The following is a 27399-nucleotide window of genomic DNA, read 5'->3' on the forward strand; positions in this document are numbered from 1 at the left end:
CTTTCATAGTCTCCTGCATTTTATTGCAATAGAACAGCAAAATATTTAGACTAGAGCAGAATGCAGCAAGCTGGTTTCTGGGGGTGACCTTGAGTACATCTGGCACACAAGAAGTGCAGTGGAGGACAGGCAAGCACTTCATCTCCTTTATGTCTCCTATACTGCCTGTGTCCAACACTGGTATCACCATTCAAAATAATAGAAAGGAATTAAATAATTGCCCATTTTTGTATGTGAACGCACATTCAGAATTGAGCTTCCATGGGTGTGCTATAAAAATCAAGAAAACAAAGACTGATTAGAAATTGCACCCTCCAAGACCGTGGTCTTTTTCTCCCTTTTGCTTTGAAGCTTATGTTTAAGTCTCATGATTTTTTATTTTTTTTTAATAATCTTCAGGGTGAAAAGCATGAATTAAAAAGAGGTCTGCGACCCATTGCTATTTTATAATCCTCTCTTTGGCAAGTAGAATGTAACAGCTTGCCAAACTTGTATTTAAACTTTCATGGAATGATGCGACAGAGTGAAATACAATGGACCAGACAAGAGACTATACAGAAAAGCTAGATGGTGTTCAGAAGGCCTGTCCAGAGAGGCAGAACAAGAGCATATTACTGAATACACAAGTTTCAAACTGATCTTAGACCAAAATAGCATTTATTTTTGAGGAAGTAATTCCTTATAATAGTGACCATAGTATTTTTAGATTCAGGAAATACACAGAATAACAGGTCCAAAAGCATCACTACAGCTGTGCTGACCTTCAGAAAGGAGAGTTATGTAAAAATGAGGACTCTCTCTTAGAAGAAGATATAGAAGGATGGCTAAGAGATTTAAATCCTCACAGGTAGCATAGAGACCCCTGAAGGACACCATACTGGGAGCACAGCACCAGTGCATATCATATGTTGGAAATCCCTTGGGAACAGGTAAAAGGAAATCAAGCATGGCTAAACAGTAAAGCAAGGGAAATTATTGAAATTAAGTAGTTAGCATTCAAAACAATGACGATGTATCTCAGTGAAGAAAAGAAAGAAATTCTAAATTCTGAGAGAATAAATATAAAACTATAAGTAGACTAGCATTTGCTTTGTAAGTGTTGTGGCAAAAATTCAAGTTGTTCATTTTTCTCATAAGTAATTTCACTTGTCTATGACATCAAAAGACAAATTGATGGCTTGATTCACTGGTTCCCCTGCCATTTGTATTATGCAGATCAGGATGAAAATGAATACACAGTGCTGAAGAATAAAGCTATTTTATACTTGTGTTAGGTAGTATGAATGATAATAGAAAGTGTAGAACAAAAATGGATCTAAATGCTTCTAAACCATCTTTTCTGAACTTCGGAAGAAGTGCAACCATATGAAGCTTTCCCTATTCAGACACAAGAATGCTATTGTTACATGGTAAATTAAAATGCCTGATTTTCTAACTGGACCCCAGAGTCACTTGACATGTTTATCTGTGCCTCATTAGTGCAAAATTTACTCCCTGATACAGCAGGGCCAAACCTCTCACGCTTGCAAATGCTGATCTTCCAAATTCACACACTTCCCACTTAAATGCAACTGGATCCTGCCTAGTTACAGCCACAGTTTACTCTGGGGTCATGACTCCAACTTTGCCTCTCTGTGACTGTGTTCCCAGCCTTGCAACAAAGAAATGGATACATGCACCAAGTATTTTTCCATAAATGAGTTTGACTTTTTAAGGAATTGGCTAAGTACACACTACCTTTTTTTTACTTCTCATGACCCCTAGTCTGAAGGAGAGTTCAGTAAAATGAATTCCAGAACAGTTTGCACAGGAGTTCTTCAAAAACCAAATATGTCAGTAATGGGAAATATTTTTACCAAAGGCTCTTTCAATTCAGAAACAGAATCACTAGCTTGAGAACAACCCAATCATCTGATTTACCTCTGACTTGAAAAGGATTAGGAAGACAATTCATTTTATTTTTTCTTCAGCACATACACTATGCTAAGCTTCTACATAAGTGTTTGCAGTATCAGGACCCTCTCTCACAGAATCATTGGTCCTGTGTCTAGAGAGAGAAGTATTTTCTAGGCATTTCACTTAACGGTTCAAAGTAATGAATAAATTGGAAGATCATCAAGATCATTAAAACACTCATCAAGAAGGAAGACATCCTAAAACACCACTGAAATAATCTGCTGCCATTTATTTCCTTCACATTTCCCTGTATTTCATCTGTTTCTTTTCCCTAGCCCTTTCTATAGCTGCATTCATTTTTTCTACCGCTGCTTACTGGATTTTGCTCTTGTTATGACTGCACACACATCTCCATTTCCTCTTGATGGCTTGATGCTTCTAATATTATATTTTGAAACATCATCTTGTGCATTTTGTGCTTCATTGCTATTATAAAAATGTTAGGTTCCTGTAAAACTAAAAGCAGAGAATAGATTTTTTGGAGGACAGATAAAATTGTGGAGATTTGTATTTTGCTTGCTCAAACGCCGTTCTGCCTTTCAGGAAACATTTTTAGGAGTTGCCTTTGCTTTGTGTGGTGCTTTTCTGCAGTGACAGCAGGCAGTGGTTTAGTGGCTATTTTAAAATCTAATAGTACTGTACATTACAAAGAGTACAATAGTGTTTTGCACAGCAACACGTCTTAGAAAAAAATATGAAAAAAACACAAGCAAATAAATAAAACAACAACAAACAAACCCAAGATGACATTTCTAGTTTCTGCCCTTTGTTGCAGCAACCTCTTCTTGGACAATTCTTCAACATCACAACTCCGGGCCACTCACTCTTCTGTTAAAAAACCCACAAATACACACACATAAATTTTGGATATTAATTAGTAATCATATGAGATGGCAAAGTACTTTTTTTGAAACAAAATCATATTTATTTTCACTTGATTTACTAGATTTGTTATTTACAATATTGCTTTCCAGTTACTCTCTAGTACATGTATCATATATTAAACAATCAAAAAATATATTTCTATGATCATTTCTTTTTTTTTTCACTTTTGCTACCTTCTCAATACAAATGTTTTTCTTTAAGCTGTAAGACTTTCAAAACACCATTATTGCAGTCATCTACCTGTTAGCTTGATTTTTTATTGCATTATCAGCCATTAGGCAAATAAAAGGTAAGCCATATAATCTAATTTTGCTAATGGAACTTAATGTAATTCTAGGCAATCTAAAAATAAGTAAATAACCCCATGCCTGTCCAACAACCATAAACATGCTGTAATAGGTCTACCTGAAAATACATCTCAGAATACAGTTAGAAGTGCAAAAAGTCCATAAAGTAAAGCACATGGGTATGCGATAAGAAGCTGCTGTCCTTCCATAGCCAATGCAGAGGTAAAAATTTTGGAGGCTGACAAACTGCACCATCCAATAATAAACAGAGCTAACGAAGTTCCCAGGATCCCCCTAGGAGGAAGAAAAAAAAAAAAAAACACAACAGAGTCCACTTGTTAGTAAATGTAGCATCAAATCTTATCAAACTCAAGTTTATGTCTAGCAACTTGTTACTGATAAGGTAACCGTCACTGGAAGAACCAGGGACTGACTAACATAATGAAAGTCAAGCCTGCAAAACAAATTAAAATAGTAACAGGAAACAAAATGGTAATTTCTTCAGCATGGATAAAAGCAGCAGCTTCATTAGGAGTACTGTTAAAAGGACAAGTGCATTTCCAATTAAATCTGGGGTTCCAGCAGACGCAGCAGCTGAAGTTTAATTTTGAAGTCAGCAAAGGTCCTATTGCAGCCCAAATCATCTTGTAAAAATTGTTAGAATCTAAAATGATACTACAGATCTACTCTTCCATCAGGCAGCCTGATGGCCTGGAGGAAATGTGTTTTTGTAACACATGGTATGAGTTTTAAGTATGCCTTGGACTCTGAGGAGAGGCAATGAGACTCAAAGAATCCTATCTCAACTGACTATACAGGAAGATGTTGACTGCCTCCCAGGAGAAAGCTCAACAGGTCTTTTTTAAAAGAGTACACATTGAGTAGAAAGTAAGGGATGAGAGAAGAACTACTGAAGAAAAATATTTTGCTCATCCTTGCATCCTTCTCTGCACACCCAAAGGATGGTGGCTTTCCTCACTGCCCCTCATTGACAGCTGAGCCCTTCTGAAGTTCCATTCTGCCACCTCTCAGGCTCAGGGTGGCCTGGAGAGCTGATGATTATGGGACTATGGCCAAAAGCCCACTGAAATATTCCTGCAGATTACAGAGAGTCCACTATTAAACCCTGTAGCAGCAAAATCTTGCCAATAAATAACATTTCACGTATGTTTTATTTGCACTCTGTGTTTGCAGCCTGCTTCTGTAAAATGTATGAGATAAAGTGCATAATACACTGGTGATGTACATAATGAGATCGGCTGCACTATATAGTTTCACTGTGTCAGTCTCAAGGACTTTGAGAATGAATGAACCTCTGTCATTTGCTAAAGGACTTCCCGGTGTCCTGCTCTTCCAAACTACCAGCAAAACAGAACTGTGAGAAACAGACAACAAATACTTACTTAGGTCCAGTTATCAGAAATAAACTCTACTAATATTATTATTGCAATTAAATCAGGATCTCTCCTTATTTAATTGACTTAGTCTATCTAATGCAATCACAACACATAAAACAGTTCATTCCTCGGCAATCCAGTCTCCAGGCCAATTAAGGTACTTGGTGTTCTCAGGTCTTGGGACTTTGGGGAAGAAAGGAGAGAATTAATTTTAAGGTGCCTCAACACTGCATTGCAACTTCAACTGATTGGAAATTAAACATTAAGGACTGTGTGATTTAATGTCCTCAGTTTAAATGTTCCTTTAAACCTATACAGTAGCATTCAAGGAAATTACACAGGGCTCTGTGAATCAAGTTCTTGCTCCACGTGGAGATGCTAAGACACTCACTTCAACAGCTAGCCAAAAGTTCACAGCTGGTATAGGTGGCTCTTTGAGTAGGTACCCTTGCTGGCAGAGGGGTGGGACATAACAGGAACATACTGTGTGACGACAATTTTCAGCCTGTATAACGACTCTTTAAGGGGGCTCTTACAAGGTAGTACAATTTAGAGATGTGGCTGCTCTGCCTGGCATTGAAGTTCAATGGTCTCTCATGGTTTGTTTCAGGACTGGCAGTGAGCAGGATGGAAAGGTGACATTAAACATATCAGAGCCAAGAGAAATTTCTGTGCTTTTATAAATTCGGTCCTTGATCTAACAACATGTTACTGCCGAAAGGAATGGTCTGGCTTTAGCAGAGAGCTTGTGTCTGGCATGTCCATCAGGGCCAAATCCTCAAGTATGTGAGAAGGGCAAATGTCACATCATCTGCATCAGCTGGGTAAAGGAACTCCTTTATCCATTCTCACACTCTTTCCTTCATTGTTTGGTCAAGGATATGGCTTGACCACTCTGTTCTTTATAATTCGAAACGGACAGAAATAACATTTTTACAAATACTAGGAAAAAAAATGTTAATGTATTGCTGTCTTTGCCATTTTAAATAAGTCTTAAAATTAAATATATTGAAATGTATGCTGGATTTAAAAGTTGCCACTTAATTTTAATAGCATGTTTGTAATAGTTAACCAATGGTTTAAATTTGTAAAGGCTATCACAGTATAATATTTATAGATTTTCAAAAGATGTGTTTTCTGTAAATTCATAGCATTTTACAAATGTGCAGTGTGTGGTTGAGTATTCCTTGTAAAGCTAACAGTATTCTGCATCATTGTAACAGCTGGTTTGGAGTTTGCCCCATCTGTCCTACAATTACATATCTTCACCTTTTATTAGGGTGGATTATTAAACAGGTTAATCAAGAAAATATGGGAAGTGCAGGAGAACAGATGATAAACAGCTTCTTCAGCGTCTCTACTGTTCATCTCATCAAGGACAGCTCAGAAACACTTTAATACATGGAATATGATCAGACTAAACCATCATCACTCCACTGAAATGCGCAATAAGGGTTGTGCCAAAATCTTGATCCCACTATATAATTTCCTTAAAAAATAATAAACACATTCATAAAATTGCTGCTTTTCCAAAGGAAAAAAGCAGGGGCATTTTCTTATTCATCAGCTGCCAAGTCCTATACTTTACCGATTGGAGAGTTAAAAATGTGAACAAACAACAAAGATTGAGGAGGGGGATCATGATTAATAACGTGTTAATGGTGGATAAAAGTACTGCTCGAGGCCTTCAGGCAAGACCTGGAGCTTCCTTGTACTTTGCTGTATGTGAACAGGGAGGTAAACACAGTCTGTATCTCAAAAGGCTTATAGACTGAGGAGAAAGGAGAGGCTTACAAATTCCCTTTTCATAAGTGTATTACTGAACACCCACCCACCAACACACACACACAGATACATTCGCCACCACACATTTGGTTTTTCAAGATTTTCAAAGCTAATTTCAGGTTTGCAATTACATCATAACTATACCTCAGACTATACAAGTCTACTACATCTTAAACCCTTGTTCTAGTGCTCCAGGTCAAATAAGGGTTGACTGATTATTTCATTCTGTCACACAGAAGCTGGTCTACAGAAGGAAAGGAAATACAAGGATGGGAACCTGATACTGTGAACAAAAAGGGAACAGCAGAACCAGCTATATAAAACCAAAATCTGGGTGTTGCTTTTAAAATTGATATCTTAGTTTGACCACTGTTTGATCTGCAAAACAAAAGTCCCATTTGAGGCTGCTGTAAAAATCAAAGCCACTCTCAGTCCAAGTGGGAAACAAGGGAATTAAGAATTCATATTAAAATGAATATATATGACCCTTCTCACACACAGTTCAGTTTTGTCAGTTTCCACCCAAACACAACAAACAAAATGGTGTTTTTCTTCACAGTTTCCAATGCCACAATTCACTGCATAAGAATGTACTAAGTGTTTAGCATAACACCAGACTCCTGACTTAGTGTCCTCCATATGATACCTGTTGCCATACACTGGTACTTACTGTAGTGAGAAGATCACAGCAGAAGAGGACAGGATCACCATGGGCAGCAGGCAATAGCCCAAGACACTTGCAACACACCCATGTGAGACTCCTGGGACGCTCATCAGGTTCAGCAGGGCATGCATGGCAAGGCACCCAATGGCGCTCATGCCATACACATAGCCGAAATGAACTTTTCCTGCCTGGAATAAATAAAAGTAGCATGAAGTGTCAGAAGTGAGCAAGCGATCACAAAGCAGTGGGAGAAGAGAGAAGGTTTTGTTACTTTTTCTTGTTGACACTCTCCATTCCACCTACATCAGTTAGATTGTAAACCATGATTTTGGGGAGATTTTTGCATCAAAAATCTCCAGGGTACAATTATGAGAATGTGCTTGTTGCTAATTTAAATTTATAAGACTGATTCTCACTCTTAATGAAATTGGGTGCTGAACAGGATGGGAATTGGTTGGAGAGACTTGGGAAGGTCTAAGCTGTAACAACCTGAGAAGTTATGGAAAGCGCATTTGAGTGCCAGGAAACATCTTTCTAATAGGTTTATATGGGGCTGTGGAAAAGTGCCCTAAGTAAAATGATGTTTCACATTTTATTACAAACCTTCAGCTTTAAGCAGGCTTGCAAAAAACTAGTAAAACTTCACAGAAAGTATGTTGTTTTTCAGGGTGAATGTGCCCATTCTTTCTCTTGACTACCATGAGAAAGGCACATCTCTGTGCTTAGATCAATACAACATGTTCATTTCAAAATAAACCTGAGCAGTAACTGTCAGCTTGTGTTCTTTTTTCATTCCAATGAATGAAAAAACAAAAACCACTTTTTTTTTTTTTTTTCTTCCAAGTTTTATTCCTTTGTGTAAATTTAGTGCCTGTGAAAGGTACCAGCCTGACAGCCTGGAGCGTGATGTTTTCTAATTTACACACAAAGCTAGTACAACAGGCAACAGTAGCCACAGCACCACTGATTTCTTCACCTCCTGCCATCATTTTGAAGGATCACCTCCAGGCATGAGGGCATTGTTCACTCCCAAAAATGAACATTCACAAAAACCTGTTAAATATTTTTTTCTCTCTTCAAGCTTTAAACAAATGAAAAACTGAGTGTTTGCTACACAATACTGTCATTTTCACATTTGTACACCCAAAATAAACATTTGTACATCAGAAATAAACAGTGATTGGGATGAAGATGGTTTTATTTTTCCTTTTTCTTGGAACTCTGTATCTTAATGATAACATGCATTTATGAAGGAGAAAGCTCAAACCTGGGACTCAACCCTTAACTTAGGACCATAGAATAAACTTCTCAAATGAAGTGCCACAACACATCACCTTCCTAACACATAACGATACTTAAAACACAAGTGTGTTTGTGCATGAACACACATCTATATATTGCACACATTACATATTGCATATGATAAACCACATGAGAATTGAAACTAATAAAGGATCTCAGTTTCCTGAAAATTTTGTAGCTTGTGGTTGGATTCTCTTGAAATGGATAAAGTGAAAAAATTGTTGAAACTTTTTTTTATGGTTTGCAATATTCACAAGTATCTCTTTCATAATGGCTAAGGAAGATTGAGAAAACCTCCCACTTTACTTATCCATACATTTCACTAAAATGTCCAGTAAAAAAACTTTGAGAACTCTCCTCTGCCCCTTCTTCCTGCATCCATTTGGGTGGAAGCTGATGACTGAATGCCAGCGGTGTTTGAGCTGGACAGATATAAAGCAACACAGCAGAGAGAGCTTAATCCAGGGATGACAGAATGTTAAAGTCCTAATGTTGTGGGCTGGTGACAGCTCATCAGCTGGAGAGCAGTGCATGCTTGTGTTTGAAAGGCAGCCCCAGTTAATAAGCCCATAATCTACATCAGCACTGTCATCCTGTTTTCAGCTTGACCTGGCTCACTGCTGAGATCTTCTCTGGTTCCAGGCCTAAAAGTTAGATCAGGTACAGGCAGGTTACCTATGTCCTTGAAACATATCAAGTGTTGGCCTTTTCCCTGCCACCATGTTCCACCATAAAGGAATAATCTATTTCTGAACTAACAGCATCAGAAATCTTCCTGTTCCAGTACAGAGTCCTTTGCTGGCCTTTGCATACTACTGGTATAAAATAAACAGGAAAAATTGCTTCACCAAATACAATTAATGATAGCTAGAGATAGTGTGAAAGAGCAATACTAGCTCAGATTATTATCAATTACAATTTCACTTATTAAAGATTTGTAGTAAGTTTAACATCCACAATGGTTTGGGGCAAATGTTTAATCTCTTTGTTTCAGTGTACTTGATCATTCCACACAGCACTATTTAGCAGCTTAATTTAAGATTAGGAATTACTGAGACAGAGATGAAGGGAGCACCAGCCCTAGCAGCTAACTGAAATCTCTGCTTGGCGAAATGTTTGATTTGTGGTGCAGGGGAATGAGAGAAAAAAAGCAGCTGAACATGCTGGTTCCAATTCTGGTCTTTCTTAACATATGTAAGTATATTGACTCACACATGCAGAAATACACTCAATTCATAGTGATGCAAGCAAAATCAGAATCAGGCTTGATTAGTCTGGCAGGCTTGGGTGAATTGAAAAAGCTAAATTTGTCCTGCGGAAGGAACAAGGTTAGAAGAAAGTCAGACTTTGTGTGCTTGTTTGCATCTGCCTAGAGTGGGTTCTACTATCCTTAGCTTAAGTGGATGAGGAAGTCTGATTTTGTACGTATAACTGTAAAATGCAAAGCAGCTGAGGCTCAGGCTTCTGCTAACTTTCACACTGCTGTTGTTTTTCTGTCTGCAGCAAAGCTGCCCTCTTTATGCCAGTATGAGGAAGATCAAGTCCTGCTGCCAGGCTAACAACCCTTTCCTCTTTTTCTCTCTACTCTGAAAGAACTGCTATCATTTGAAGAATATCTTTGCATATTTTTCCACAGTTAAAAAGCTGCAACTTAATAAAATTTATAAATTATTTTTGGAAACAAGCTCTCAAGCAAATTATGTTCCTGGTGCTATTAGAAGATAATTACTCAAGTACAGAAGGATATCATAGCTTACACAGCTGAAGAGACACTTTAGTATTCAAATGTATCAGAGATAGAATGAGCAGCCTGAATTTATAAGGTGGCCCATGGAAATCCCATAAACATATTGCCATGAAGCTGTGACACAAAAAACGTTAGATTGTACCAGAGGAGTTCTGCTGGCCTGCAACTGGAGCATTGAAAAGAGTTGTTTTTCTAAGGACGTGTAACATGATTAATATCCCAGAACAAATATAATAATTAAAGTACTTTGTTTCAATATTAGTAGTTTAATATTCAGTGTAATTGTTGGCTATCCAGGGAGCAAAATCAACAGTAACTTTTTTTTTTTTTTTTTTAATTCTTTCTTTCTTTTACTCTGTCTTCCATTTTCTCAGTTACAGTCAGTTTTCCTTTTATTCTCCTCATACCTTTTTTTCTTTAGGTGGAAAATAGCCTGTCTTCTCTAGTTTCCCATGTGTTTTTCCTTTTATTCCCCTTCCTCCTGCCTTTTCCACCCTTTTAAAAGACTTTTATATTTATAGGGACATAAATAATAATCATATTTGCCGTTTCTATTGCAGTTTGCACATTCAAGGTATTGCACTGACAGTAAATTGCATAAGAACTTGCGAGAATCTTCTGATTCAGCACTATTTATCACAGAGGAAATGGAGAATTAGAGTCCCATTTCTCTCACCTCACTGCTAGAGGTGAAGCCCTTCCCAGAATGGTCCCACCTTATCCCTGCCTGATAAATTGCTGCCAACAATCAGAGCTGTACTTCAACAGCACTGTAGAGCCCCTGTTGTCAGTGATAAATAGACAAATTTGGAGTACTGCACAACCCCTGTTCACCTTTTCTCCTGTAGGAAAGCTATATTCATAAAGAGGAAAAAGGTTAAACACAGATGATGTAGAAAAATAATATAGATTAAGAAAGCACTAGTAAAATTTATAGGAAGGTACTGCAAATTTGAGCAGGAGGGATGAGGCTGTTTCCATTTTCTTTTTTGAATTATTATAGTTTTTTTGTTTTGTTTTGTTTTGTTTGTTTTTTAATAACTTTACAGTTTCCAGAGAAGATAATTTCAGAACAGCAACAAGAACTTTAGAAAAGCTTGGCTGGCCTGCTATGTGGTTTTCTTCCCTCCTTTAGAGCCTCCTTGTTAGGTCCTTACCTACTGCGCACTCCTGTGCTTTGGGTGTTCAGAGCCTACTCAGGATATACACTGCACAGATCTGTTCTTTGTTCATATCAAATCTCGCCCCCAAAAATTGTATGGTCTTTTATTTCCACTGGAAGTAATATATCAGCTGTATTACATCTACATTACATTTAAATTTTATGCAGGTACTTTCAAAGCAAGGAGACTTTTTAATGTATTACTTCAGAATGAATGGTAGCAATTGACTCATTCTATGCCCACACTACATTTTCTGCAGCTTCACATGCATTATCGCCCCGGTATTAACTTGTTTGAAAAGAAATCCCTTAAGATTTCTACCACAACCAACCAGCAGCAATGTTGCTCCAAGGGCCAAACAGAAGACCATAGGTCCGGTGAGGTCTGTCTCATTCATAATGCTGCCATCTGCAGGCTTCATTGGATTTAGAACTGTTAATGTTTTTTGCCATATATGCTCAAAATTGATCCCAAGTTCTGCAACGAGAAATTCCAGGGTAGTTAATTGCTCACAAGAAAACAACACTTTCACAGAAACCCATTTGATGCCACAAACCCCAAACCAGCAACCAAATTAATTGCTTTAATGAAGACGACATTGTAGGATGATACATTCTGTAGTAGGAATATGCTGTCCCCGCTATATATCCAATATATTTGAAAGTCAGCTCTGATTCTAAATTGAAATATTAATTTATTAAATCCAATTTTAGGCAGCTAACTAAAAAATGCCCTCAGCATTTTTGAGTTAATATTTGGTTTTCCTATATTTAAAACACATCTATCTAATGCCACACTAACTTAGATGTTGAAAAATATGCTAATTAACAGTAACTGCAGAATTCAAGATACTCTAGAACACCAGGGACAGAGATATATGCTTTAATTCTGGTAAATCTGACAAGAGATGTGTCTTAAGCCTGAACTGCCACAGGCACTTAAAAATGACATTCTTCCCTTCAAGGCAAGTTAATAATACTTTGTGCACTGCTTTATAAGTTTGGTGGGTTTTTTTTTGTTTTGTTTTGGTTCAGTTTGTTTTTTTTTTTTTTTTGCATTTAAAAAGCAGTTACTGAGGTCCCCTAGAAACAGAACAAAATTCTTCCTCGTTAAAGTCAATGGGAAATCTGCCATTAACTTTACTGGGACAAAGATTTCTCTTGCAACTTCTGCAGAAACACTTCATCTTGCAAGAGTAATCATCTTCCTGAGATGTTCCCATAAGGGAAAAGTTAGGTTCAGAACTGGCTGCCAGAACTACCAAGATGGACAATGTGTTAGATCTGTTTGTAAAGCCAAGTAGGTCTTTACCCTATTCCACAAATCCATTAGCTTGAGCTGAGTCAAAACATTGTATAAATAAAGTTATTCTGTATTAAATTGTGTGCCTTTGGTCAGATTTATGTGATACAGAGATAGGAACATCTCTGAAGCCCTGCAGATCAGAAGCAGTTTTATTTCAACATCCTTTTCACAGGCTGGACTGCCTGTGGAGTTAAATGCTTGGAAGATTGAGAGATAGAAATCTAGCAGTTATCTATCTCAAACAGAGTGTACTTGCTGGTTTTAAGGCAGTAGTAGTATCTTTTAAGTAATAAAAACCTCACTTACCTTCTAATATGCAAAAGCAGGCTGAATATGCTCTTTTTATATGTTGAAATAATAAAAAAATAAATTATCTGTTTTTTTTTTTAATGTAGCACAAGTATTTTGTAAACTATAAAATCAGCCACTAGCATATGAGATGGTTCAATCATCATAATGAATTCTATTGTTTGTGCAGTTGAATGATCAACTAATTGAAGCTGAAAGGAAATTTCTCAATTTCTTTCCCACTGAAACAAGCTATTTAGCATGTTCAAACTATCAAATTTATTACTAGTTATGCAAAATTATTATTGTAGTATTTATTAAGTATAGATTTTCCAATATGTATGCAGGATAAACACAGAGTGGTAAAAATATTTGGAAACTTTAACACAAAACTTATTGTTATGCTGTCATCTAGTGGTAGTGAAGTGTATGCTATGTATGCCGTAAGCCTAAATGAATCCACGGCAAATTCAAATAAGAAAATGCAGGTTTGGGGGCCAGGGACTGTCAGGTGAAGTTGTCACAGTCTACTGAAGTTTCTCTAGCAATTGCCACCAGCTAGCAAAGCAAAGCATAGGCACCCCCAGGAATCACGCACATCGTCCATGGGTTTATTTTACCTTCTAGCAAGGGAGGTTCCTCCTCAAATCCGTCAGCATAACTGAGGTAAGAGAGAGTGTCAGGACTGCATGTTGGCTGCAAAATCTGACCCGTGTAACTCTGAGAGGGCAGAAGCACTTCTGACGGGGCAAAAGCAGTGGTTGGAGGTTGCTCTCCTGTCTGGCTCCTAGAACAAGAAGAAAATCACAGCAAAACAAGTAACTACAATGAGCAACTTCACAACTGCTTAAAGCTGCTAGCCTGTGTGCCTTGGTATACATCTTCAACTATTTTCATTTTACGGAATTTGGAAAATTTTCTGGGCACAGTGATCACTGTGTGTAGTGAGCTGCTGAGAACAGCTTTCCTTCCCTTCACTGCAATCAACAGCAAAAGCAGACGGTGTTCCTGCTGGCCTTCCAGCACACTGCAGCCCATCACACCCACTTCTGTGTTTGTCCAGCAATGACAGAGGACAAGCCCCCAGGTTGGGGCTGAGGGGAAAGGGAATTCTGAGGACACCCACAAATTTAGGCATTCCTGACTTTGCCACCAAGCATCCTGGTGACATTCCTTGGGTATGTCTACACTGCTATTAAAAGAGTCGTATCTTCAGATAATTTATTTTTCTTGAATCTGATAAAGAGCTTAAGTAATTACTAGCACTATGTTCCCCAAATTCAACAGTTCTAACAGGAAGCTCTGCCGCTCCAATTAGGTAAACAACCTGTAATATCTGTGAATATAAAAGTGGCATGGAACCCAATCCTTTACAAAGAAAGGTATAATTATAAGTAATCCTGCCTTGGGGAAAGTGTAGATGATCTCTGGAAGATCTTTCCTACTGTGTTTTTTGTGATTCCCTAATTATTATTATATATTATTTTATTTCTTTATGACCAGAAGGCATAAACCAAGTCTGAACTCTCATTTGACTGAAATCAATATATGTATAACAGCCAGTGACATCCACAGATTTTTTGCCAGGAGGTGTAAATGCATGGCTGGGAGGAACACTGTTGGCCTGGGTTGGTCTCCCGCCCTTCATCCCCCAGTCCCCCACTGAAAGACCCAGGGCCAGCCAGATCTGCCAGCTGCTGAACAGGGAAGTTGCAGCAACACCCAGCCTCCCACCTTGTGTAGAAATCTCTTTAAGGGGAAACTCTTAGAACTTCTTTTCCTCTTTCAGGGGCAGAAGTCATCAATATGTTTAAAAAATATTTAAAAAAACAAAACAAAACTAAACAAAACTAAAAAGAAATAATAAGATTGTTTCTGTCTCACTACTGCTATGACTTGTATTCATCCACTAAAACTTCCACTGAATTCATTATGCAATCCTTTTTTGGCAATTGCATGATGGTTTCTGTCATTAATTTCTCTCTCTCCCTCTTTTTTTTTTCTTTTTTTTTTTTTTTTTTTTTTGCATACTTACTTTCTGCTTCCACAGAGGTTTTCATTAGATCCGTAACTGTTGTAAGATTCTTCCTGGTCATCTATGGTATAATTGGACTGGTAAAAGTCGATGTGAAACTGCTCAAAATTTGTCATTCTGGTTGGAAAAAAATGTTGTAAGTATTGATAAAATAGCCTTTGGAACAAGCCAGTATCTATGTTTTGAACTGTCCTACACTGAAATGAAAACAATAAACCTTAAAGCCACAAGCTCAAAAGAATCATTCCATAGAAACTCATGATAATTTGGATGTGACAAAAAAGGACTCTTTATTTTTATAACGAGAGAAATGAATCTTCTTTTATCATTAATTACTGTATATTAATTTATAAGTTGTATACAAGACTTCCTGTCTTGTTAGTTTTAGCAAAAATAACTTACATAATTTCGGAAGATATATATCAAGTAACTATTGTTTCAAACAGTTCATTTTCCTTCTTTAAGGAATAATTGTGGCCATGTCTGAATGCTTAGAATTTAATGTTTTTAAAAATATTTTGGATTTCAAAATAAATCACTATCTTCAGCTATTTGTGCTTTGCACCACTATATATGACCACCATAAAAAACTGGAAAAATACAAATATAGTCACAGAATTTGTGATTTGTGTTTAAGAACACAATAGCTGGTATATCAGGAGTACCAGATAAGCGTTCTCATTGGTTAGCTACACGATTTTGAAGAGGACAGCGTACTGTATGATCAATTGGATAGTAAAAAAAATACAGCAAGAATGAAGACACGTCTTTCAGTCTTGTTGACCTATGGTTCTGCTCCATAGGTACAGACTGATTAGATTGAAAAAGGAACAACTTTTCTGTCTTTCTTTCTACATTGCAACTAACCTAGTATGGGGTCACGCCTGCTTTTGTAATTATTTGAATTTTGCACGCCTGGGGCCCATTTCACATACTTTGCATGTAGACAGGACTGATTGTCTCAGTCAAAAATAAACAACATAAGAAATGAAGCACATTGTTTCTGTAAAGCATCAAATACCTTTTGGCATTATAGTGTAATTCAAATTGCAAAGATAATTTTATTGATTCTTAGATTTGGTCTAGGTGCTTCTTATATTATTAGCATGGCTGACTACAAATCCAGAAAACTGCTTCAAATTTGCCAGGTCTACCAAGACAAGCAATTCCATGGCTTGAGTAAGAGCAGCCACAAGATTAAGGGCTGACTCTGTTTCACTTCAGTGTTACCTTTATGCTGAGCCACCGGCATCAAAGACATTACACCTGCTCAGAGCAGCACGCGGGTTCAGGGAGTCCCCAGCCACCAATGGGTTGAGGCTGGAGGGGTCTCTGGGATCACCCGGTCCAACCCCCTGCCCAGAGCAGGGCCATTAAGCAGGATGCTCAGGGCTGTGTCCAACTGGGTTTTGAAAAACCTGGTTTTGTCATCTTTGCTCCCTCCCATCAGGTAGTTATATTTACTGAGGAGATACCCCTGAGCCCTCTCTCTTCACATCTAAAATTTCTCAGTGATTTAGGGAAAGGCCTGAGCAGGATTTGTCTGTAAATGCACAGACATATCCATGTGTTTCACCACTTGGCTGACATTTCTGTAGTTAAGCTCCTAAAACACACAGAGAAGTTATGTAACTTCTGACTGATAACCACAACCATATCCAATTTACTTAGATTATCATGTGAGATATTAATCTCTTCTAACACTTCCTGTTTTCTCCACTTTTGCCGTCTTTTCCAACTTTCCAAATGTCATTGGCAAAATACACTTTTCACCTCACAGTTACACTCAATTATCTCTGCGTTTATCAAGGACACACTGCTTATGGAAAATAACATTGTATGTCTCTTCACAAGCTAAAAATTATCAAGATTAGTACTTCATCAGGGACCTTGAAATGCTGCAATTTCTACAATGTATCCCATAAACAGACTAATCTGAGGGGACACAACTTCTTAATTTAGCTACAGCGTTCAAAGTAGAAGTTATATAATATTATTTTCTTAACTGCTGGCCAATCATGCAGGATTTCCAAATTTGGAAGAGAAATTGTTTTTACTCTATAAATATTAATTAATGCAAATTAGTTGTATTAAGCTATGTCCTGTGGTTTTATTTGGAATTGCATACCAGTTATGCACTTGTTCAATAAAGACTTTACATGGAATATTAAAAAAAAAAAAAAAGTGGGTACTTCTACCCCAATAGTTCATTTCCAGTAAGGCTTTAAGATTCTTTGCTGCCACTATCAGAAATGAAATAATTACTTAACCAGGTATGCTACAATCTGTGTAGTAGAAAGATACACTTATTTTCCAAAAGAATTTGGAGATAAGTTTACTTACTTTTTAAGATATTTTATGAAAACTCCAGTCTGTTGAGTTTACATGTTGGAGAACACCTAAAATATCCTCTTGCTTCAGCAGAGATGAGCTTAGTGCTATTTATAAGATTCTAAATTTGATCTTCGAACAGATGCATATGAAGGAAAAAAAACCCACAACCTGTCAATATCATGGCCAGCATTTAGCAAGAACTAACAACAATAAGCAGAAGAGGACAGGAATCTTCGAGGAAAGCAGGACAAAATGAACAAATACTGTTCTATAAATTTCAACTCAATAATCTAGATTATAGTTTAGAGCTTTTTTCTTAAGTAGGCATTTATAACAGTCCTGGTGGAGCCCTCATGAGCAGGGCTCATGTTAGGTATTTTCAAGTTTTTACCATAAGTAATACCTGTTAAATGAGCTGGGTAAATACATTTACTCGGGTATACTTTGCTAGCCAGATGTTTCCGTGGTGCAGACTATGGGACACATGGAGCTCTAGAGCTGCTCCTTGTGGCTGGCTCATTTCAACCTAATTTATTTTCTAACAAGATCCGTAGTTGGGAAAGGTAACCACTGATGACCTACATTTTTACAAAACATTTTATTTGATTTTGTTTCAATAAATATAGAACCATCACTGCTTAATGGGACAACCATTATACTGATATTAAGTAAGTGCCATCTAATGTCTTTCAAATGAAATTGTAAAGGAGATGAGGATTTCTACTGGTGTCTTGCAGGACAGAAGCTTTATAAACTTTGTCTAGAAGATACTTTGAAGCAAAATCTACCAACCAGGAACAATCACAGGGTGATTTTACCCAAATCTGTAGGGCAAAATAGATGACAAACAATAAAAAGATCCTTGAAGCTCTTAGTCAACAGTAAAATAAAACTCAGAACAAAAAAGGTTGAAAATTTCCACAGTGACAACAGTAGTTGACCAAAAGAGAAGTTTCCCAGCACTGCTAGCAAGTTTCCTGTGTTGGACATCTGATGATCAGATGAGATATTATATTTTAGTTCAGGTGGGCAATTAATTCAGTAGTGTTCCATGACACTTGTTTATCAAAGGCTACAAACTAGATAGCACAGGTTCTTTCTAGTCTTAAAGACTACAAATAGAAAATTAATTTTCTCAGGGGCAGGCTTGAAGACTAACCAAACCATCTGGAGGTGAAAAAAATTATATGGCTGAAAACAATCAGAGAGGGGCTAAGAAAAACATATGCCCATGGTCACAATAGATATGGCAAATATTAAATGCTGAAGTTTGGTGTGGAAAGAGCACGCAGTAGATATTTACTGGTACAAGTCAGGAGACTGAGCAAAGGTGTGCCTGAGCCTCAGGTATCTGTCCATCACTGACACACCACATTAGAGAAGGCTGTCAGGTATGAGAAAAAAAGGAAAAAAATTAATTGTTACACCTAATGGCTTTAGAACAGAATGTAACCTCACTTTACTTGACTGGCAGGTAGACAGGATGTTAATAACATGGAAAAATTGATTTCAATGAGGTCTAATAATCAAAAATGAAAATGAGACTTGAAGCCAATGAGTGTAAAAAAGATGAGCAGGGTTTATGAAAAATATGAAAATTTCTACAAAAAATAAAACCTTTTCTCTAAACTAAACTGCTAGGCTTGTTTTACTCACTTTTTCCATCTTTCCTGAAAAGGAAAGTAAACAAAGCAGGAAAAAATGAAATATCATCAGTTTTCATAAGCTTACATTTTCATTTTCAGTTTTTTTTACAAAATGTCATTAAAACACTTTTTTTTTTTTAAGAAAAAAAAAAAAAAAGAAAAAACAGGATACCACAAGATTAAATGGGATAAGACAGAAAAGACTATAGAATTCTGGCTACAGAATCAGTTATATAAGCCTGTATTTGTTACTCAACATTAACTGAAGACTATGATGAACCCATTAGAGAAAATCATAAATTATTCTATGGTTTTTTTCAAATGTAAAAATTAATCACATTTAGGATTGATTCAGTAAGCCTTAAGCTTAATCACTTACATTTAAAGGCCTCATTAATTATTTTATAAGTGGGACATTATTAAAATATGTTACTAAAGAAGATAATAAAATTCAATTGTAAAGAAATTTACCATTTACTACTTCTATGAAATATTTTTTCCAAATTGATTATTTACACTATATAAAGTGTCTGCTAAATTAATTTTATGCATATAAGCTTCAGACACATCTAGTGTAACACCCTAATCCTTTCCTATTACAAGTCTTCAGAGACTGTGTAAGAGGCCAAAAAAAAAAAAGTGAAATCCAAAGCTCTTACTGTTTTCCTTTTTTCTGCTGAACAATTTTGCTAGACTTGAACAAACAAGGGAGAAGTTATGGGTTCCTGTATGAATAGTTTTACTTCTTAATGCCCACTAGCAGTCCACAACACCATTCCACTGTTAGGAATTACTAGGAAAGGAAACAACAATAAAACAGAGATCATCATTATACCCCTGCATAAATCTGTGATTCACTGACAACTTGAATGTTGTGAGCAGTTCTAGCTCCCCTATCTCAGAAAGTGTTTAGCAGAATAGTGACACGCTGAGTGAAGGGTAGGGGAGTTGTGAAGAATGTCCAGGTCAGCAAGGAGTCCTCGGGCTGAGAGAACAACAGTTAGTAGTGGCTTACAAAATTATGAGTAGCATGGACTGGTGGGTAGGGATAAACTGTTGACTCTTTCTTCTGAAAGAAGAAGAAAACCCACAAAGCGTTGGTATTAGGTTCAAAGCAAAGTAACAAAAGGTTGATGGGTGACAGACCTGTGTAACTCCTCACCAAAGGCAGTTATACATGTTGAATATTTATATAGATCTGGAATAAGTCCATGAAAGATAAATCCACCAAGATTTATTAAATGCATAGGAACAGTATGCAGGTAAAGAAGTCCATGAAGTAGTAATAGTAGAAGATTAGGAAAATATTTGTCTGAAACATTAACATTCTTCCCTATGCATTCAATGCCTGTCATTGCTGAAGAGAAGTCTTTCTGTTTTGACTTATATGGCCATTCATGTTCTTTATGTTTGTGAAGGAGCAAAACAACCCAAAAGAACTTGTATGTATAGGAAACAAAGGTTTTTCTGTAATAAAAAGGACATTAATATCTTAATTTTAATTTATTTTTTTTTTTTTTCTCCCCATATCCTTTCTGTTGGGTCAGTCTAGTGGAGTTTCTTTCAAATCTTCTTGTGGAGAGATCAAAATATAAAGGCATATAAAGTCCAACACACACACTCCAGGAGACCTCAATTTGAAATAAAAATACATCATGATTAAGAAGGAAGAAAAGAAAAATAAAACTTTTTTTCTTGAAGTACACTCATCTGCAGTGTAGGTATCTAATTATATTGGCTTATCCTTGTATTAAATTAATAGAACATAATTTCCAGGAACAGTGAAACAAAAGTTAACATACATAAAATACAACATTTTTTTACTGTTTTGTAGAGCTTTTACTCAAAAGTTTGTGAAGTGTTTTATGCAGGAAGTTGGGATTGTTGTGGTTTTACAATTGAAAAGAGACTTCAGGCAACCTTTTTAAACTCACTGAGCCAGCAATATAGATCGGAATGAAATTTTAAAGTCCTCAGATCTAGGACAAATTTTTTTCTCCTTTCTTAGAAATGTTCTGTGGCAAGCCTTATATGACTATGGACAAGACTAAAAATAAAATGTAATCTTATTTGAATGAACACAATAAAGATATTAAATAGTTGAGAAGTGTGCTGCATAATACGTACTTTTCACAGGGCTCCTAGTGGAGTAAAAAAGACTACAACACCTCATCCTGTGTAATCATATCGTTCTTCCAAAACGGGGTGGGACAGGAGAGTTGGTAACATTTCAGCAATAAAACTTTTTCTGTGTGGAGGTCATAAAGCTCTTAAGGACAAACTGTAATTACTTCTTTAGAATAAGCACACACAGGCTCTGTGAACTATAAAGGTTTCAGAAGAGCAGCTTCAGCATTTTATGTGAATAACCTATGGATCACAAGCTGCCTAAAGGGAATGTTAACTACAGAAAGTAAGTTTTACTTTTTGTAAAAGCACATAGATGAATTTGGCATCCTTAGAGAGCTTCTCAGGAAAAATTTCAGCTCCCTTCCTATACCTAGAGCAATCATGTACAGAGAAGTGTAGCCAGGCTTGGAGCCAGATAAAGAGCAGAAAAAAGTTGCTGGTGATTTGTAAAACATACAGTATATCTCTGGAGATATTGTAGCTTTGCTCATGTAATTTTACATATATATGAGTTGCATAGGATAGAAATGTTAAACTAGGATAAAAGTATAAGGTAAAAGCCTTTACTGGTTGTCATTATTCTGCTTCCACAGGAGAGAAGGAAAGGGAAGAGAAAATAAATCTAAATCTTGGAAATAAACCTAAATCACCAGAGAAAGGCCTTACTAATAATTAATCTGGGCCTTCTAATGAATTTCTATTTAGCTGAGTACATCCTGACCTTGACAAAAGTCAGACAGATGCCACATGGATCCTGCAAATCACTACTAGGAAGAAAAGGGACAGCAGCACAGGTTCTAGTCCCTTGAGCAGCAAAATCTACCACTGCAAACAAGCCCTTTCTGGTCCCTGCCCAATTTGAATAGGAAAAAGATATATGAACCACATTCGTCTGAAAGCAAATTCCACAGACTGACACAATGTTGGATGGCAAAATGGAGTGACAGGGATCTGCAAATTCAGGATTCATCCCAGCTGAGGTCATCCAGGGTACAAGCTTGTCATGACACAGGGTGTACACTCAGTCGTAATCCAAGCAACAGATTAGTGCTGTAGCCTACACTGTAATTAAAGGCCTTAGATAAAGATCTTGTTGCTTACAAATTTGTAAAATCTTAAGTATTTGGGCTTAGACTCTCCATGCCTTTTATTTCCAAGTGAAGAAAATTCTGTGAAAAAAATGCTAGCTGTTTTCTGAGGATCATTTTAGGGGAAGAAAAAAAAAATATATATATATATTTATATATGGTTTACAAAATAAAGTATTTGATCAAGTAAGAAAATGAATTAACAGAATTAACTTGATAGTTGTAAAGAGAATCTCACTCCCAATGCTTTCAAACTTTTCAGACTTCACAGTTAACATTTGCTTAGCCCAGGTTTTATGTGTTGTTACGCTATATCACAGTAGGCATTATAAGAGATGGAGGTAGAAACAAGATAAAATTCATTGGCTAAAAGCCAACAGCTGAAGTTCAACAAACATGGGGTCGAGGAATTTTCTCCTCTTAACATAGAAAAGATCCATGGTAGAATAACTAAATAGCAAATAAATACTACAACTATAGGTGTACAAATATCAGAGCCCAAAATTCTAATGGGTGAATTGCTTTTGGAAGTTCTTACTAAAATGGTACTATTCCTTATTAACTTTACTTTAGCATTAAGTTAAGGAGAAAAATAAAAAAAAAAAAAATTAAAACAGTTTTGCTAGAATAACTAAGAAAAGAAAAAATGTAGAAGTTTTATGGCAAGGTTTACCAGAACACTTGCTGTGTATCAGTCAATTTCTTTAAAAAAAAAAATTCTTTCTGAAAGACAAAAAAGCCTGTCATGAATTGTATTGTTAAACAGTTCTTACTTAATGCTATAGATTGAAGGAGTACCCAGAAATATATAAAGTACTTTTCAAACAGAGACATTCATTTATCTGGCTGGAAAAGTCATGCAACATAGATATTGCTAGCTCATGAGAAACTTATATAGACTCAAAAGTTAAGCACAATGCTACAGAAGCCACGTATCCTTCAATTGCCATAGAAACTAAAAAGTAGGGATAAAACTGTAATTCACAAGATACCATGTTTTAAAACCCAAATCCTCAAAGTTGTCCTTCTGGAATACTTAAATACTTATGTATAATATAAGCAATCCTTTCTGCTCTGCTCAGAAACATTTTCTTTACTTGCAACTCTTCTTAGGTAATAACCATCAAAAAGATTTAATTGTCCTTTCTCCACAGCTGGATGGATCTAGCTTTATAATACAGACTTATTAATGAGAGAGAAAAGCAATTAAAATTTCGATTAATGACCTGATCTATGTCTGGAGGGAATTTAATCGAAATAGCAAGGAACATGGATTTTGTTTCTCCAGCTATAGTTCATATGCCCTGCTGAATTACTGTTTTCATCCTCAGAACTGTCCCATAGATTTGGACCTCATGTTTAAACACCTACAAAGTGCTAAATTACCTTTCTTGCTTCCAGCACATAAGAAGTCAAGAAGAGATCGTGAGACACTACAGTTAAAGAGGATGTAACAAATGGCAACAAAAACTATGAAAAGGACCGAGGCTGGGATTGTCCAAGCTGGAGAGAAGGCAAAGTGGGGCAGGACCAAGGGCAAGGGGAATACACTGCCAGTCCTGCATGCTCCCAGAAACGGCACCTTCTGCTACCGCTGCTGAAGGAAAAGTACTGGGCTGGGCAAACCATTCATCTCACCCAATGAAGTGTCATTTATATTCCTAATGCTTTCAGCTATTCTGGTAAGTTATCTTACAGCATACATCTAATCAATCAAAAGATAGAAGTGAGATATGTCTATTGAGTTACATAAGGTTTTATTCTATTAGATGTATGCAGAAATTAAAATAAGGTCACGTTTTGTGGATAATGCAATTAGCTATATTAACCAATACATACGTCCTCTTTGATTTTCTCAACTTCAAGAAATAATAGAGTCCCCATAAATCTCCAGCTTCCTGATACCGTTATATGCTATATTTACGAAATATGCACCACACTGCAAGGTTTCACAGATGCTTTTTTGAGAAAAAACCTAGCAGCCCCCTGTTCATTATAGTGTTGACGTATATCATATGGTTGCGAAAGTGTCTGAGATAGCAGCAAAGAAATATGAAACTTAAGATTTGTACTACAGAAGTCCATCAGATATGTTCTGCATGGGCAACCGCATTGCCAAGCACACAGGCCATGTAAACACAGGTTGGCTAGCCTTCCCTTTTCTAGAAGAACCTAAACTCATGCATCTTACACTTTGGTAAAGTCACTTTCTAAACCTCTTAGTATTACTGTTCCTGTCCTCTGGAGCTTCCACATTTGGTCAGAAACCTTTTGAAGCTGTGCTGCTCCAAGCAGAACATGAGTTCTGAGAAAATGTTATTTCTTTGCGAGGCCTGTCGTAGGAAAGTACTGAGTCCTTGAGACATCCACATTGAGGGAAGCAGAACGACTGCAGTATTGCATTTCTACAATACTCCTGGTTAATGCAATTGTGACTCTGACTGTTTTCGTGACTACCAAATATGAAGGAAGAGTTAACTTCAGAGAGCAGTTGGGCAGCAGAGTGGAATGGACCCAACTATATAAGACAAAAGACCTTGGAGTGGGGAGAAAAGGGGCGAAGAAAAAAATGGGCCTAGGATAGACCTCTGTAATCCAGAACACCAACAAACATCATGCTTGCTGTCCAAAGAGTCACCGGGCAGTCAATGAAGACAGAAGCCATGCTGGTTAAACAAACCATGAGTCATAGAAGGGAAGGTATAAGTAAAAAATAATCCAGAAATGAAAAAAAAAAAAAAATGCAAATACAGACACTTGCTAAGAGAGTTGTATAGCAGAGTTAAAGATGGTACATGCTGAATTTTTAATGTTTCTGGGGAATGAAATCCAGTCCTTAGGAGAAAAAGGCTACAATCATATCGATCCATTAGGTGATTACATTAAAAATAATATTTATTATACAGAACAGTTAATTTCTGTCAAAATATAAACCACAAATATTTATGTATGTATGTTACATGATAACAAGGTTGAGCTTTTTACATTCTAATAGCAATACCAGAAAATGCTGCAGAGTTTGATACTAAAAATAATTGTCCCCAGATAATTTGCATATAAAACTTTCAAGAGTGCTGCCCAAAAAGCTCTGTGCACCACTAGCACTGCTTTTCAGTAACTCTGGAAATACTCTGACAGTTCCAGAACAGTGATAGAGAGCAAATGTGTTTTAGTTTTTAAAGGGGGCAATTATAGACCTGTCAGCTGGATGTCAATCATTTGCAAAATAATAGAATGGATGCTACAGGATTATAATTAAGAATTAAGGAGGATAACATAATTAATGCAAATCAATCTGGATGTGTGAAAAAATATATCCCATCAAAGTAACTTCATTTCTTATTTAAAATGAGGTTACAAGTTAGGTTGACATGTGGTAGATAACACTCTCAATCTAAAATATTTAGATTTCTATATGGTATGTGACTTTGATATCAGACATACAATATTTGATGAAGAAGTTGCAAAAAAAACTTTTACACTGCACATCAAATGGATTAGTCTACTTGTTAAGTCTCAACCACATGGTGAAAGGAAATGACCATCAAGTACTTGTGTTTCTAGTAGAAGTCTGACAGAATTTTTCCTTGGCTGTATAAATTTTAAGAATTCTGCCTAGTACCTCTGGGAAACAAACTTATTTCTAATAGACTTAAAAATAAGGTAAAGACTGAGGATTTTTTCAGATAATGAAAAGGACAAGTCACTGATGCAAAGCCATCTGACTTGTATAATTTCATAAGGTGGGCATAACAAAACCAAGTATTTATGATGTAGCCAAAGTCAAGTCACATATTTTGGAACAAAGAAAGCAATCTCTTCTTACATGGCGGCAGCATCAGTTTCAGAAACCTTGCAGAAAAACAATTATTTTTGAGCACATAAATAGGTAAATAATGAGAAAGTGAAGGCTATGCTACTAGCATTTTCTCATTAAAAATCATTTATAGAGAATGACGAAAGCATCATAGGAAAATAAATTAATTGGGAAATAAAGAAAGAAAAACAATAAAAGAAATGTAATTCCATCTACCCAACCTCAGGGAATTTAGCTTGGCTTACAAAGAGATTAAGGGAGGTCTATGGATCAGGTAAGAACTTATGCAGGACAGAAACCTTCATGATGGTCTTTTCAGTCTCGGCAATAGGCAGCTGATAATAGAGTAATTCATATTAAATAGAGAAATAAATCCACTTTTTAAAAGATTTAAAACCAGGCAGCTCTTAAGAGTCATCGTCCCATGTGGAAAAAGATTCTGTATCACTGACAGCCTTCTAAATCAAGACTCTTTGCTTTTTATTAATAATAACATTCTAGTGCAAAGAAGAATTCAATCCAGAAACTCTTAGAAACTTTATTACATACACATGAATCATAAAGGGTATCTTCCATTTTTTGGTCTTTCTATCCAGATATATATGACACTTTTTCAGTGTTTTGAAATGTCTAGACTGAACTTTAGTTCAGGGTCATACCTCCTATAAGACAATTTATGTAATTAAATCTATGCTTTATAATAGATCACTTACAAAATATCCTTGAAAATTTGGAACATTCCTGTAAAACTAATTGGATAATACAAGTGTAAAATCATACTTTAAAATGCCATGTTTCTATTCAGAAGATATCTCATTAGAAATAAAACTCATCATTAATCTCTACTGTTCAAGCATTTTTCTTAATACGCAGTTTGTTAAAATGATGCAACCTGTTAAATATGTTTGAACTATTTTGTAAACACAAATCAACCTACATCCCTTTTCTGCTCTATTTTTAAGGCGAGAAATACATATGTGTCTTCTATTATGTCAGCTTGGCTACAACTGAAATGTCAGGCCATCATCACAACAAAGTGCCAAGAAATCAAAGTTTAAGCAGCATTTTCAAGCCCAATTGGAGAAGAGCTTGACATATTACAATAACGTGACCTGTGAAAGTTAAGGAAAGGCTCCAAAACAGAAACTCACCATCAGCCTGAAGCAAAATACTGACTGCAGCCACTGCTGTCCCTTTGTATCGTTCTGCCTTTATCGTAACTTTGGTTAAGAAAGGTCTAGAGCAGACACAATGACAATGTGGACATTGCATTTGGCATTTTTTTTGATTGTAGAAGAAAAAAAAAGGGGTGGGGAGAGGAAAAGAGGAGAAGGAAAAAATAAAATAAGGGGGGAAAAGGGGATAAAAAGGAAAAAGGATTTGCTAGTTTTTGTCCTCCCAAGAACAATAAGGGCTTATCAAACTCAGATAATCTGAGGAAAACCGGATGACTCATATCCTGGCTAAGAAACTGGCAGACTAGGTTAGTTAATAGGGCTGTGTGTGCAGGTACCTCACTCTGCCATTCAGACACATATTTAGAAGATGACTGTTGGAGACTTGTCCTATA

At 36.5% G+C, this 27399-nt stretch overlaps 1 protein-coding gene across 3 annotated transcripts; it reads right to left on the minus strand.

The window, feature by feature from the left end:
• On the minus strand, window positions 1–27071 carry YIPF7 (Yip1 domain family member 7). Of its 3 annotated transcripts, XM_065837216.2 has the most exons (7): window positions 17158–17247; window positions 14815–14931; window positions 13400–13566; window positions 11518–11663; window positions 6981–7162; window positions 3247–3422; window positions 1–2784 (listed from the first exon to the last, which is right to left on the minus strand). In XM_065837216.2, the coding sequence occupies exons 2-6, from the start codon at window positions 14928–14930 to the stop codon at window positions 3260–3262; spliced, it is 774 nt and encodes a 257-aa protein (XP_065693288.1). In that variant the 5' UTR covers window position 14931; window positions 17158–17247; the 3' UTR covers window positions 1–2784; window positions 3247–3259. The 3 variants fall into 3 exon arrangements, with proteins under 3 accessions (XP_065693288.1, XP_071663536.1, XP_065693287.1); XM_071807435.1 differs by lacking the exons at window positions 1–2784; window positions 17158–17247 and adding an exon at window positions 26981–27071 and having other exon boundaries at window positions 2896–3422; XM_065837215.2 differs by lacking the exon at window positions 1–2784 and having other exon boundaries at window positions 2896–3422.
• Window positions 27072–27399: the final 328 nt, after the last annotated feature.

This window comes from Patagioenas fasciata, chromosome 4, assembly GCF_037038585.1.
Source record: "Patagioenas fasciata isolate bPatFas1 chromosome 4, bPatFas1.hap1, whole genome shotgun sequence".
Lineage (NCBI taxonomy): Eukaryota > Metazoa > Chordata > Aves > Columbiformes > Columbidae > Patagioenas > Patagioenas fasciata.